At 43.9% G+C, this 14,328-nt stretch overlaps 1 protein-coding gene across 1 annotated transcript in view; it reads left to right on the forward strand.

Moving 5' to 3' along the window:
- syt14a (synaptotagmin XIVa) overlaps positions 1-14,328 on the forward strand; it is a 170,648-nt gene that overhangs the window by 113,062 nt on the left and 43,258 nt on the right. The window contains exon 4 of the mRNA XM_014126190.2: positions 3,758-4,029. Within this exon, the coding sequence (XP_013981665.2) occupies positions 3,758-4,029 (272 nt within the window). The remainder of the gene's footprint in view (positions 1-3,757; positions 4,030-14,328) is intronic.

Genomic DNA, 14,328 nt, shown 5'->3' on the forward strand with positions numbered 1-14,328 from the left:
AGTAATCCAGACGGGAGATGACAAGTGCCTGGATTAGGACCTGCGCCGCTTCCTGTGTGAGGCAGGGTCATACTCTGCGAATGTTGTAGAGCATGAACCTACAGGATCGGGTCACCGCCTTGATGTTAGTGGAGAACGACAGGGTGTTGTCCAGGATCACGCCAAGGTTCTTAGCACTCTGGGAGGAGGACACAATGGAGTTGTCAACCGTGATGGCGAGATCATGGAACGGGCAGTCCTTCCCGGGAGGAAAAGCAGCTCCGTCTTGCCGAGGTTCAGCTTGAGGTGGTGATCCGTCATCCACACTGATATGTCTGCCAGACATGCAGAGATGCGATTCGCCACCTGGTTATCAGAAGGGGGAAGGAGAAGATTAATTGAGTGTTGTCTGCATAGCAATGATAGGAGAGACCATGTGAGGATATGACAGAGCCAAGTGACTTGGTGTATAGCGAGAATAGGAGAGGGCCTAGAACAGAGCCCTGGGGGACACCAGTGGTGAGAGCACGTGGTGCGGAGACAGATTCTCGCCACGCCACCTGGTAGGAGCGACCTGTCAGGTAGGACGCAATCCAAGCGTGGGCCGCGCCAGAGATGCCCAACTCGGAGAGGGTGGAGAGGAGGATCTGGTTGTTCACAGTATCAAAGGCAGCAGATAGGTCTAGAAGGATGAGAGCAGAGGAGAGAGAGTTAGCTTTAGCAGTGCGGAGAGCCTCCGTGACACAGAGAAGAGCAGTCTCAGTTGAATGACCAGTCTTGAAACCTGACTGATTTGGATCAAGAAGGTAATTCTGAGAGAGATAGCAAGAGAGCTGGCCAAGGACGGCACGTTCAAGAGTTTTGGAGAGAAAAGAAAGAAGGGATACTGGTCTGTAGTTGTTGACATCGGAGGGATCGAGTGTAGGTTTTTTCAGAAGGGGTGCAACTCTCGCTCTCTTGAAGACGGAAGGGACGTAGCCAGCGGTCAAGGATGAGTTGATGAGCGAGGTGAGGTAAGGGAGAAGGTCTCCGGAAATGGTCTGGAGAAGAGAGGAGAGGGATAGGGTCAAGCGGGCAGGTTGTTGGGCGGCCGGCCGTCACAAGACGCGAGATTTCATCTGGAGAGAGGGGGGAGAAAGAGGTGAAAGCACAGGGTAGGGCAGTGTGAGCAGGACCAGCGGTGTCGTTTGACTTAACAAACGAGGATCGGATGTCGTCGACCTTCTTTTCAAAATGGTTGACGAAGTCATCCGCAGAGAGGGAGGAGGGGGGGGGGAGGGGGAGGAGGATTCAGGAGGGAGGAGAAGGTGGCAAAGAGCTTCCTAGGGTTAGAGGCAGATGCTTGGAATTTAGAGTGGTAGAAAGTGACTTTAGCAGCAGAAACAGAAATGGAAAATGTAGAGAGGAGGGAGTGAAAGGATGCCAGGTCTGCAGGGAGGCGAGTTTTCCTCCATTTCCGCTCGGCTGCCCGGAGCCCTGTAATTAAGATTCATGTCTTAACCCAATGAGTCCCACATTAACGCTGGAGCATTTTGAACTTGTAACCCATTTTAAACATTGTGTGTTTAAAATGGGTTACAGACTTCTGGGTTCTACCATTGAGTTTGTCTATTTCTTCTGCATCTGTAGATTACAACAACATAAGTCTGTGTGATTAACGGGGTCTGAGCTAGAGCGATGTTTGTGAGACAAGGGCAGATCCCGAAGGGGTCTTTAAAAACATAACTGTAGCTATCACAGCTCAGGAGAAGACCCAGATGCAGACAGTTCGAAGTAACAAAAGTTTATTACAAAAACAGGGGGCAGGCAAACGACAGGTCAAGGGCAGGCAGAGTCCGAAAGATACAGAACGGCAGGCAGGCTCAGGGCAGGCAGAATGGTGAAAACCGGGAAAACTAGAAAACAGGGACTAGAGAAAAACACGGGGAAAAGTACGGGGAAAGCGCTGGTAGCCTTGACGAGACAAGACAAACTGGGAACAGACAAACAGAAAACACAGGTATAAATACTCTGGGGATAATGGGGAAGATGGGCGACACCTGTGTGTGTGTGGGGGGGGTGGAGACAAGCACAAAGACAGGTGAAACAGATCAGGGTGTGACAGTAGTGTCTGAATGGTTTGAGCTACAAACTATTAAAAGCTATGTATGAAATGCTGAGACTCTCACGAACACGCACATGTAATGCATATTTTGCTCTATGATGCTGACAAGCTACACAAGAGTCGTTAGATAGAAGATCATAGGAAATCCCAGGACATAGTGTCTATAATAGTGAAATAGGCTCATAGTTTTATGTTTTTATTATTTTATTTAACCTTTATTTAAACAGGGAGTCACATTGAGATTAAACATCTATTTTACAAGAGAGCCCTGTACACATTACAATAAAAACAGAATATTAAAACATACAAGTGTATAAAACAATATAATTCAGCACACAATTAACAAAAATAAACATTTAATAAAAGCAATCACATTCAACTACATAGAAGTCCTCAATTTAAACTGCCTGAGTGGCAACAGTAAATCTAGCTGCAGTGAACTGTGCATATTGTTCCACAAATTAGGGGCAAAAAAACTACATGCGGATTTTCTTACATCTGTGGTGACTGAAGGGATCTCGAGTGTTATCCATTCCTGTGAATGGGTTTAGTAACTTATGATTCTTATCTTAATTAATGAAGTTACATATAGATGTAAGATTGCTTTGTAAATAAATAAAAGAGAATGCAGCTCTCTTCTTACAGACAAAGAGGTCCATCCCACATTTGCAAATCAATTTATAACATTTTTGACATACGTTTTTCTGGATGTTTTTGTTGTTATTCTGTCTCTCACTGTTCAAATAAACCTACCATTAAAATTATAGACTGATCATTTCTTTTTCAGTGGGCAAACGTACAAAATCAGCAGGTGTCAAATACTTTGTTCCCTCACTGTATACCAGGCGGTGTCAGAGGAAGGCCCTAAAAATTGTCAAAGACTCCAGCCACCCTAGTCATAGACTGTTCTCTCTGCTACCGCACGACAAGCGTTACCGGAGCGCCAAGTCTAGGTTCAAGAGGGTTCTAAACAGCTTCTACCCCCAAGCCATAAGACTCCTGAACATCTAATCAAATGGCTACACAGACTATTTTGCATGGCTCTTTTGCGCTGCTGCTGCTCTCTGTTTTTATCTATGCATAGTCACTTTAATAACTCTACCTACATGTACATATTACCTCAATTTCCTCGCCTAACCGGTGCCCCCGCACATTGACTCTGTACCGGTACCCCCTGTATATAGCCTCGCTATTGTTATTTTACTGCTGCTCTTTAATTATTTGTTACTTTTATTTCTTATTTTTTTAGGTATTTTTCTTAAAATTGCATTGTTTGTTAAAGGCTTGTAAGTAAGCATTTCACTGTAAGGTTTTAGGGCCTTCCTGTTGTATTAGGCGCATGTGACAAATAACATTTGATTTGATATGCAGGTTTAATATTTTTAGTACCTACAGATTATGGGGGGCATATATTTTTAAAATCCTGGAGGGACTGCCTGTATATCAGTGTTTCACACTGAAAATGTGATCGAAGAAAGGACTAGCAGAAATTAGATAGAACTGTCAAACACATTTTTAAGATTGGCTTAAATGTGACAATACACCAAATCAATCCCTTACAATTGTAGGAGATTGTCACTCAACAAGGGTGTAGGAAGAGACAGGTTTTGGCTTGAGCCTGCCAAAGTCATTTTGTTTGTGTTTGATGATCTCTTCTCCTTCCCCCCCAACCAGCGAACTGCATCCAGAGGATGAGGCGAACGCCCCCGCTGGATGAGCTTCAACCACCACCGTACCAGGACGAGGACGGCTCCCCGCGGATGTCTTACACACCATCAGACCTGGGCGACGCCAAGTGTAACCTGTCCCAAAACAGCGACAGTCCCCATCACTCCTACGGCAAGTGTCCGAGCGAGGCCAGCAATGGACAGGAGACAGAGAGTTACCTAAACAAGGGGTATGAGGAGGACGTACCCAGCGACAGCACAGCTGTGCTCAGCCCAGAGGTGAGAGACACCACAGGCCATACCGGAAAGACGTAACCAGTAACATATTGGAGAAAGAGTTTTTCCTGAGGGCCAGTTTCCCGGACACAGATTAAGTCTAGTCCTGGACTCAAAATTATTTTCATTGGACATTCTTAGCTTTTTAGTCTAGGACTAGGCTTAATCTGTGTCCAGGAAACCCTCCAATGTGTTTTGCCACATTTCTATAAAACATACCGTATAAAGTATGTATAGGCTACATCTAAGATAAATGACCACTTGAGTTTGTATGCCAATGATGCAAATTGAAGAGTGAATCAAACATAATATAGTCATTTGTTCAACATTTATTTGGAATATATTTATTTTTGAAAGATGTGAGGTATGTTTGTGATTATCATATGTAGGTGTAAAATGTCTGAATCAGAGATGAGATCAGACACTAACATAAAATAAAAAGGTGTAAACTGAGACTCAGTGATATGGCGTGACCATAAACAGTGGTGCAAATAAGGAAAGTACAGAGAGAGTGCTAAACAAGAGGCTGACCTTGTCACAGATATTGTGAAGCATTTGTGCATTTACGCAAAAGTTCTCTCCACCCTCGTGCAATGTGAAAACGGTGTGAAATGAAATGCTGATGAGATTAGCCTCTTGCCTTGTACACTCTTAGAAAAAATGGTGCTATCTAGAACCTACAAGAGGCCTTCGGCTGAATGGAGAGATAGAACACATGGAAGCACACAAAATATCACTGAAGACAGTGAAACTGAAATCTCTACAGATCGGGCAGTAAATCAATACTCCAGGGTGAAGTTTTCCACTGCACTCTTATGCTTTGTTCTCATTGCAGGCCTTAATGCTAAAAACATTTTGGGGTAGCACTTTATAATAACTCCATGTAATAAAGCATTTATAATTGATTAGTAAAATGTTTATTCATAAATCACTAATCATATTTTTGCGTGACTGTTGAGTGTGGAATATTTATACTTTATAATGACTAAATAAATGTTTTGAGTGACCAGTGTAATTTCTCACAAAAAAGATGGACATGCCATTGGTAGACATTCCAGCAGTACCTGATGCCCCTGGAGGTCTCAAAATGGCCACTAGAACATATCAATGGTTAAACAATAAGCACACGATTCAGAATATGTTTAAATATATTGAACATTTTATTCTAAAACAGTCATACTGTTTTAATAACTTTAGACTAGCTCTATGCTGAGTAAAATAATGTATTTTGTCCGTTTAGCGTGCCTTGGCAGCAGTTGTGGAAAAAATCTAATTGTCATACTTGAGTAAAAGTAAAGATACCTTAATAGAAAATTACACAAGTAAAAGTGAAGTCACCCAGTAAAATACTACTTGAGTAAAAGTCTAAAATTATTTTGTTTTAAATATACTTAAGTATCATAAGTAAAAGTATAAATAATTTCAAATTCCTTATATTAATCCCCCTAGACTCTATAATATAAGTAACATAATACAAATAAAAAAATGGTTACGTTGTATAAATGATTGGAGACAGGCGCAGGAATACGTAATTTAGGGTTTGAATACTCAAAATACCCAAAATATACAACATGCCATGAAAGGCATGGGGACGAAGCCCAAAACAAACACGTATACAAAAACACAGGGATGTAACCCAAACAAAAGAGCGAGGTAAAACCTCTAATAAATACACGGGACGAGACCCGCAATACACTACACGGGGTGAGACCCGTAATAACAAATGCACAACAATACACGGGACGAGACCTGTAATAACAAATGCACAGTACACGCAACACGAAAGCCGAAATAACAAAGCACAGCTATTCATAGACCAACGGAAATGGGAACAATAACCGACAAGACAATGGTTTACATAGGGCACAAATACTGTATACAATTACTAAACAGGGGAAATGGGAACCAGGTGTGCATAATGAAACAGTTCAGTGACGCCTAGAGGCCGGTGAATAGACCTCCAGAGATGGTGCAGGGAATGAGCAGCAGTACCGGGAGAATCTGTGACAGGTTAGACCTAGAAAAAACAAATATGACCCCCTGTAGGAAAAGGAGAGTCTCACGAACACGATGGTGTTCTCCAACTGGTCTAAGGTGACCCATACAAATGAATAGGTGCGAAAATAATATATATATATATATATATATACCTATAATTCCTGTGTAAAAGAAAAAATATATATTTCCTTTCTAATATCTCCTAGATATAGGACAGACTCTTCAAAACCTTATGTCTTTTTTGCCATTTATGAATGTGTTATTTAATGTGTTTCTTTGGGCTATAGTAGTGAAGGCCAAATTCAATATATATATTTTATATCTAAAGGGGTCCTAAAATGCTAAATAAAGTAGCTAAATTATCCATGGTATGACCTTAAACCAATTCTATATGTCAGCTTAGAACCCCCCTCCCTCAACGGCTTAGACTTCTAAGAATATATTAAGCAAACGAGATGGCACCATTTTCTTGTTTTTAATTTATTTACAGATAGCCAGGGGCACACCACAGCATAATTTACAAATGAAGCATGTGTGTTTGGTGAGTCCACCAGATGAGAGGCAGTAGGGCAGACCAAGAAGGCTCTCTTGCGTGAATTGGAAAATGTTCCTGACCTGCTAAGCATTCAAAATATAAACAAGTACTTTTGGGTGTCAGGGAAAATGTATGCAGTAAAAAGTACATTATGGATGTACATTATTAAAAAAAAAATTGGGGTATGGATGTGGGTACGCAGACCCATGAGCCATTGCTGCCCCTCATGTTGAGTTCCATTGTTTTGTGGCCCCAACCCCCATCGAAAATTCCTGTCCCTGTTCTAGGCTATTTTCAGACCTTAACTTTGGGATAGGCGTGCCGCTAGCCCCCCACCTCGACAACATCCGGTGAAATTGCAGAGCGCGAAATTCAAAATACAAAATTTGGAATATTAAACATTCATGAAAATACAAGTGTCTTACATCGTTTAAAAGCTTAACTTCTTGTTAATCCAGCCGCTTTGTCAGATTTCAAAAAGGCTTTACAGCGAAAGCATACCATGCGATTATCTGAGGACAGCGCCTCAGAATAGTATGTTCATTACCGGAGAAAAATAACAAAGTTCGCGCCCAAAGTATAAAGGCCAGTGGCAATTTTAGCATGTAAATCTTAGTGGGGCAAAAAAAAAATGTTTTTAGATGCATGCCAGCAAACCCACTACACAACACTAAACAATACATTAATTGGACTATAACAGTGACAAACGGTGCTGGCCTACATAAAGCTATCCCAACAGCAGAGCTTCATTTCAGTACCATGGAGCGAATCCTTAACACCTAGGATCAGCGGAGCCTTGCCTGGCAGCGAAACTGTTCATTCAACCTCATTTACTGCCTTTAAAAAAAACATAGCTTGTATGGCTGATTGCTTAAAGAAATGTGGTTTCTACTGACAATTGAGATGTACAAACTATGGCGTAAGGGAATGATGAGAGGAAAAGAGGCAATCCGGAATGTCGATTAAGACATTAATGAGCGAGCTAAGACGGACGTAGTCAATATTACTATTTGTACAGCGACAGAATTCAGAACATGAGACATTCTTACAGTATTTTCCCTGTACACAAAGTCAAAACTGTAGGATAAATAAAGGGGACATATAAGCAGACAATGAAAGCTCTTACAATATTTGATGATGACATTTCTCTACAACAGGCTATAGGCTACATGTGCACCACCAAGTCAGAACAATAGGCTAAATTATGAGGTGGGAAGGGACCAAATTATTAGGGTGAGGCACATGGGCTACTAACAGCTTACTACACAACATACAGTTAGTATTTCTTTCTTAGCTAGAGTATACATATCTCCCTGGCATATTACATGATTTATGCAGCAGCATACAATACATTTTTGGACCTTGTTGAGCTCTGCTCACTTGAACAGGAAGGTGGCATGACGGTCCACATGCCCTCGCCACTGAATAACAGGCTTTGCAATGCTTGCGGTTAGCCACAGATTCCTTCCAATTCATTCATTGTTGAATTTCGATTTCCAACTTGTTTTGTAATGTTTATGTCCAATGGCCGATGTGCACCAGTACATTTTATTTATAATTCATCTTCATATGACAGCGATTGAAAAGGATTTCCAAGTAGATTGTCGACTTGATTCCCTATGATGACTGCTTGCCTAGCTTGCTAGCTAAGATTTTGAAAGTATTGTTAGGTTCTGAACACACTCACGGACAACTAGAAAAAGCTTAAACCATGTTTATCCACCCACTGGGTCATACAGCTGCAAAGACAAATGCATGTTTACACAAGCACATATATTTATACACCCCTACTAGGCGGAGTCAACTCCTTGCACATCTAGATAGCCAATACATCTATGTCAGGAACTTAATTGGTTCCACTCACTGGTGTAGTCATGGCCTTGCCTCATGCTAGAACCTTCGTGGGCATGGAATTACATGTGTGTGGGATAGGACTGTTCCTTCTCACTTCATCTGACCTCGGGCCGATTTGCTCGCTCCTCCCTAATCCACGACTGTCTTACCTTATCAGTGACTGAAACCTGACTGTTGTCCTTTGCCTCCCTCCTTAGGAGCCATGAGGTTTAACATGTTTTGACAGAATGTAATCTTTCTGCACTCCCCGTTGTCTCACTCAATAACTTTCCATTGTTACGAACCGGCTCAGAGTTCGCAACAAAAGGGAGACAACGTGGAGACAAGGAGTATCAAAATATATATTTATTAAATAAAGTAACTAAGTAATTAACAATGGTGTGTGTAATCAGTAGTGTAAGTGAGTGTTTTGCATACCTGAATGTAATAATGCAGGGTGTTGAAAAGTGCCAAAGCAAATAACCAAAAAGCCACAAAACTACACAACCAAAATCAACAAAGTGTCTGCGTGGAGAGAGTCTCCTCAATGACTGTGGAAGAGGTTCCTTTATCCTGGGACACACCCGAGCCCAGGTGTTTCCCATTTAGCTGACGACCCTTCCAACTCCGCCCACCGGCATCCTAATAAAGAAACAAGAACAAAGAGAGAGAATACGGCAGACAGAGTGGGAGGGTCGTCACACCATACATTAGCCATGCAGGTTAAGTGTGCCTTGAATTTGAAAAAATGTATCACGACAGTGTCACCAGCAAAGCACCCCCACACCATCACACCTCCTCCTTCATGCTTCAGGGTGGGAACCGCACATGAGGAGATCATCCATACACCTACTCTGCGTCTCACAAAGGCACGTCGGTTGGAACCAAAAATCTCAAATTTGGACTCATCAGACCAAAGGACAGATTTCCACCGGTCCATTGCTTGTGTTTCTTGGCCCAAGCAAGTATTTTCTTCTTATTGGTGTCCTTTAGTCGTGATTTCTTTGCACAATTCGACTATGAAGGCCTGATTCACGCCGTCTCCTCTTATGATGTTTATGTGTCTGTTACTTGAACTGTGTGAAGCATTTATTTGGGCTGCAATCTGAGGTGCAGTTAACTCTAATGAACTTATCTTCTGCAGCAGAGGTAACGCTGGGTCTTCCTTTCCTGTGGCGGTCCTCCTGAGAGCCAGTTTCATCATAGCGCTTGATGGTTTTTGCGACTGCACTTGAAGAAACTTTCAAAAGTACTTGAAAATTTCGGCATTGACTGACCTTCATGTAATTTCTCTTTGCTTATTTCAGCTGTTCTTGCCATAACATGGACTTGGTCTTTTACCAAATAGGGCTATCTTCTGTATACCACCCATACCTTGTCACAACACAACTGATTGGCTCAAAAGCATTAATGAAAGAAATTCCACAAAATAGCTTTTAACAAGGCACACATGTTAATTAATTGAAATGCATTCCAGGTGACTACCTCATGAAGCTGGTTGAGAGAATGCCAAGAGTGTCCTTAGCTGTCGTCAAGGCAAAGTGTGGCTACTTTGAAGAATGTAAAATCTAAAATATATTTTCATTTATTCAGCACTTGTTTGGTTACTACATGATTCCATATGTTATTTCATAGTTTTGATGTCTTCCCTATTGTTCTACAATGACATACAGAAAATAAGGCAGTTACATTGATAGGAACGAAAACATGTCCAAAGTAATTATTTGGAAGGATAACAACACTGCAAGAAAGTGAGCGCCAGTTAGAAAATGAGCCAGTTCCTGCAAGACTGAGCAAATGTCTGTATTCTTGATGTGCGTAAAAAACGGGGAAGGCCTGTCTTCGAAGTGGGAAGTTTGTCTGGCTCAGTAAAGCCTCAAACTTAAATTGTCCGCAACACTGAAATTGGCTACTTCTATGTGAAGTAATGAGTAGGCGGAACCCACCTTAATTCAAACTCTTGTTAGAAAATGCCTAGCTCCACTCCTATTCCCCAGGTGCTCTCAGTTGTTGACTTCTGTAACCGTAAAAGCCTTGGTTTCATGCATGTTAACATTAGAAGCCTCCTCCCTATGTTTGTTTTATTAACTGCTTTAGCACACTCTGCCATCCCTAACTATAACATTTTCCGACAAGATAGAACTTCCAAAGGGGGCGGAGTTGCAATCTACTGCAGAGATAGCCTGCAAAGTTCTGTCTTACTATCCAGGTCTGTACCCAAACAATTCGAGCTTCTACTTTTAAAAATCCACCTTTCCAGAAACAAGTCTCTCACCGTTGCCGCTTGCTATAGACCACCATCTGCCCCCAGCTGTGCCCTGGACACCATATGTAAATTGTTTGCCCCCCATCTATCTTCAGAGCTCGTGCTGCTTGGTGACCTAAACTGGGACATGCTTAACACCCCGGCCATTCTACAATCTAAGCTTGATGCCCTCAATCTCACACAAATGATCAATGAACCTACCAGGTACAACCCCAAATCCGTAAACACGGGCACCCTCATAGATATCATCCTAACCAATTTGTCCTCCAAATACACCTCTGCTGTGTTCAAGCAAGATCTCAGCGATCACTGCCTCATTGTCTGCATCCGTAATGGGTCTGCGGTCAAAAGACCACCCCTCATCACTGTCAAACGCTCCCTAAAACACTTCAGCGAGCAGGCCTTTCTAATCGACCTGGCCTGCGTAACCTGGAAGGATAGTGACCTCATCCCGTCAGCAGAGGATGCCTGGTTATTCTTTAAAAGTGCCTTCCTCACCATCTGAAATAAACATGCTCCATTCCAAAAAATTTGAACCTGGAACAGATATAACCCTTGGTTCACTCCAGACCTGACTGCCCTTGACCAGCACAAAAACATCCTGTGGCGTACTGCATTAGCATCGAATAGCCCCCGTGATATGCAACTTTTCAGGGAAGTTAGGAACCAATATACACAGGCAGTTAGGAAAGCTAAGGCTAGCTTTCTCAAACAGAAATTTGCATCCTGTATCACAAACTCAAAAATGTTCTGGGACACTGTAAAGTCCATGGAGAATAAGAGCAACTCCTTCCAGCTGCCCACTGCACTGAGGCTAGGAAACACTGTCACCACTGATAAATCCGCGATAATTGAGAATTTCAATAAGCATTTTTCTACGGCTGGCCATGCTTTCCACCTGGCTACCACTACCCCGGTTAACAGCCCTGTACCACCCACAGCAACTTGCCCAAGCCTCCCCCATTTCTCTTTTACCCAAATCCAGATAGCTGATGACACTGATGACACTCTAGACCCAAACTGCTACAGACCTATATCTATCCTACCCTGCCTTTAAAAGGTCTTCGAAATCCAAGTCAACAAACAGATTACCGACCATTTCCAATCCCACCATACCTTCTCCGCTATGCAATCTGGTTTCAGAGCTGGTCATGGGTGCACCTCAGCCACGCTCAAGGTCCTAAGCAATATCATAACCGCCATCGATAAGAGACAGTACTGTGCAGCCGTATTCATCGACCGACCTGGCCAAGGCTTTCGACTCTATCAATCACCACATTCTTATCGGCAGACTCAATAGCATTGGTTTCTCAAATGACTGCCTCCCCTGGTTCACCAACTACTTCTCTGATAGAGTTCAGTGTGTCAAATCAGAGGGCCTGTTGTCCGGACCTCTGGCAGCCTCTATGGGGGTGCCACAGGGTTCAATTCTCGGGCCGACTCTCTTCTCTGTATACATCAATGATGTCGCTCTTGCTGCTGGCGATTCTCTGATCCACCTCTATGCAGATGACATCATTCTGTATACTTCTGGCCCTTCTTTGGACACTGTGTTTACAAACCTCCAGACGAGCTTCAATGCCATACAACTCTCCTTCCATGGCCTCCAACTGCTCTTAAATGCAAGAAAAAATAAATGCATGCTCGACTAGCATCACTACTCTGGACGGTTCTGACTTAGAATATGTGGACAACTACAAATACCTAGGTGTCTGGTTAGACTGTAAACTCTCCTTTCAGACTCACATTAAGCATCTCCAATCCAAAATTAAATCTAGAATCGGCTTCCTATTTCACAACATAGCATCCTTCACTCATGCTGCCAAACATACCCTCGTAAAACTGACTATCCTACCAATCCTCGACTTCAGCGATGTCATTTACAAAATAGCCTTCAAAATTCTACTCAACAAATTGGATGCAGTCTATCACAGTGCCATCCGTTTTGTCACCAAATCCCCATATACTACCCACCACTGCGACCTGTGCGCTCTCATTGGCTGGCCCTCGCTTCATACTCATTGCCAAACCCACTGGCTCCAGGTCATCTGCAAGTCTTTGCTAGGTAAAGCCCTGCCTTATCTCAGCGCACTGGTCACCATAGCAGCACCCACCCGTAGCACGTGCTCCAGCGGGTATATTTCACTGGTCACCCCCAAAGCCAATTCCTCGTATGGCCGCCTTTCCTTCCAGTTCTCTGCTGCCAATGACTGGAATGAACTGCAATAAACACTGAAGCTGAGAGACTCATATCTCCCTCACTAACTTTAAGCTCCAGCTGTCAGAGCAGCTCACAGATCACTGCACCTGTACATAGCCCATCTGTAAATACCCCATCCAACTACCTCATCCCCATTGTCACGACTTCCGCCGAAGTCGGTCCCTCTCCTTGTTCGGGCGGTGTTCGGCGGTCGACGTCACCAGCCTTCTAGCCATCACTGATCCATTTTCCATTTTCCATTGGTTTTGTCTTGTCTTCCTTCACACCTGGTTCCAATTCCATCAATTACATGTTGTGCATTTAACCCTCTGTTTCCCCTCATGTCCTTGTCGGAGATTGTTTATTGTAAGTGTATGTGTACGTCTGTACTGTTGTGCGTCGGGTTATGTTAACCATTGATTTTTATTATTATGTTTTCCGGTGGGTTTTTGTAATAAACTGCGCCGTTGGAAACAGTTATTTTTCTCCTGCGTCTGACTTCTCTGCCGCCAGTTAAACACCCTTACAGAATCTCCGAACCACAACTATGGAGTCAGCAGGAAATGGTACCCCGGTCATAGGACTGGAGGAGCACGTCCAGGAACATGCAGCAATACTACACCATCTTGGCACCACCATGGACCGCGTTGTCCAGACAATGGACTGCTGGGAGAGACAGGGAGTTTTTTTCCAGCGCCTCCACAGGGTATACTGGGCCGTGGAGGCGCACTGGAGGTCTGGAGCTTAGGGCTGGCACAACCCGTCCTGGCTGGATGTTTAATTTAGCCCGGCAAGGGCGGAGCACTGGCACAGGACGAACTGGGCTGTGCTGGTGAACGGGGGGTACCGTGCGTAGAGCTGGCGCAGGATAACCTGGGCCGAAGAGACGCACTGGAGACCAGGAACGCTGAGCCGGCACACTTCTTCCCGGCTGACGGCCAACTCCAGCACAGCAACTGTGAGGAGCTTGCACCGAGCGCACTGGGCTGTGAGTGCGCACTGGCGACACATGCATAACACGGTGCTTGCTCGGTCACTCGCTCCCCACAGTAAGCACGGGGACTTGGCTCAGGTCTCCACACCGACTTCGCCAATCTCCCCATGTGCCCCCCCCCCCAAAAAAAGAATTGCCGCTGCCTCTCGGGCTTCCGTTGTTGCCTTGCCTGTTCCTCCCAGTATCGCCATTCCGCTTTCGCTGCCTCTATCTCCTCTTGCAGACGGCGATACTCCCCAGTCCTTGTCCAGGGTCCTGCCCCATCCAGGATTTCCTCCTAGGTCCAGTCATCCTGCCCACGCTGCTTGGTCCTTTAGTGGTGGGTAGTTCTGTTACGGCCGTCGTAGGGTTACGGCCAACAACTGTTGTGTCATTGTATTGTCCTGCTGAAAGGTGAATTCATCTCCCAGTGTCTGGTGGAAAGCAGACTGAACCAGGTTTTCCTCTAGGATTTTGCCTGTGCTTAGCTCTATTCC

Source organism: Salmo salar, chromosome ssa11 (genome assembly GCF_905237065.1).
Source record: "Salmo salar chromosome ssa11, Ssal_v3.1, whole genome shotgun sequence".
Lineage (NCBI taxonomy): Eukaryota > Metazoa > Chordata > Actinopteri > Salmoniformes > Salmonidae > Salmo > Salmo salar.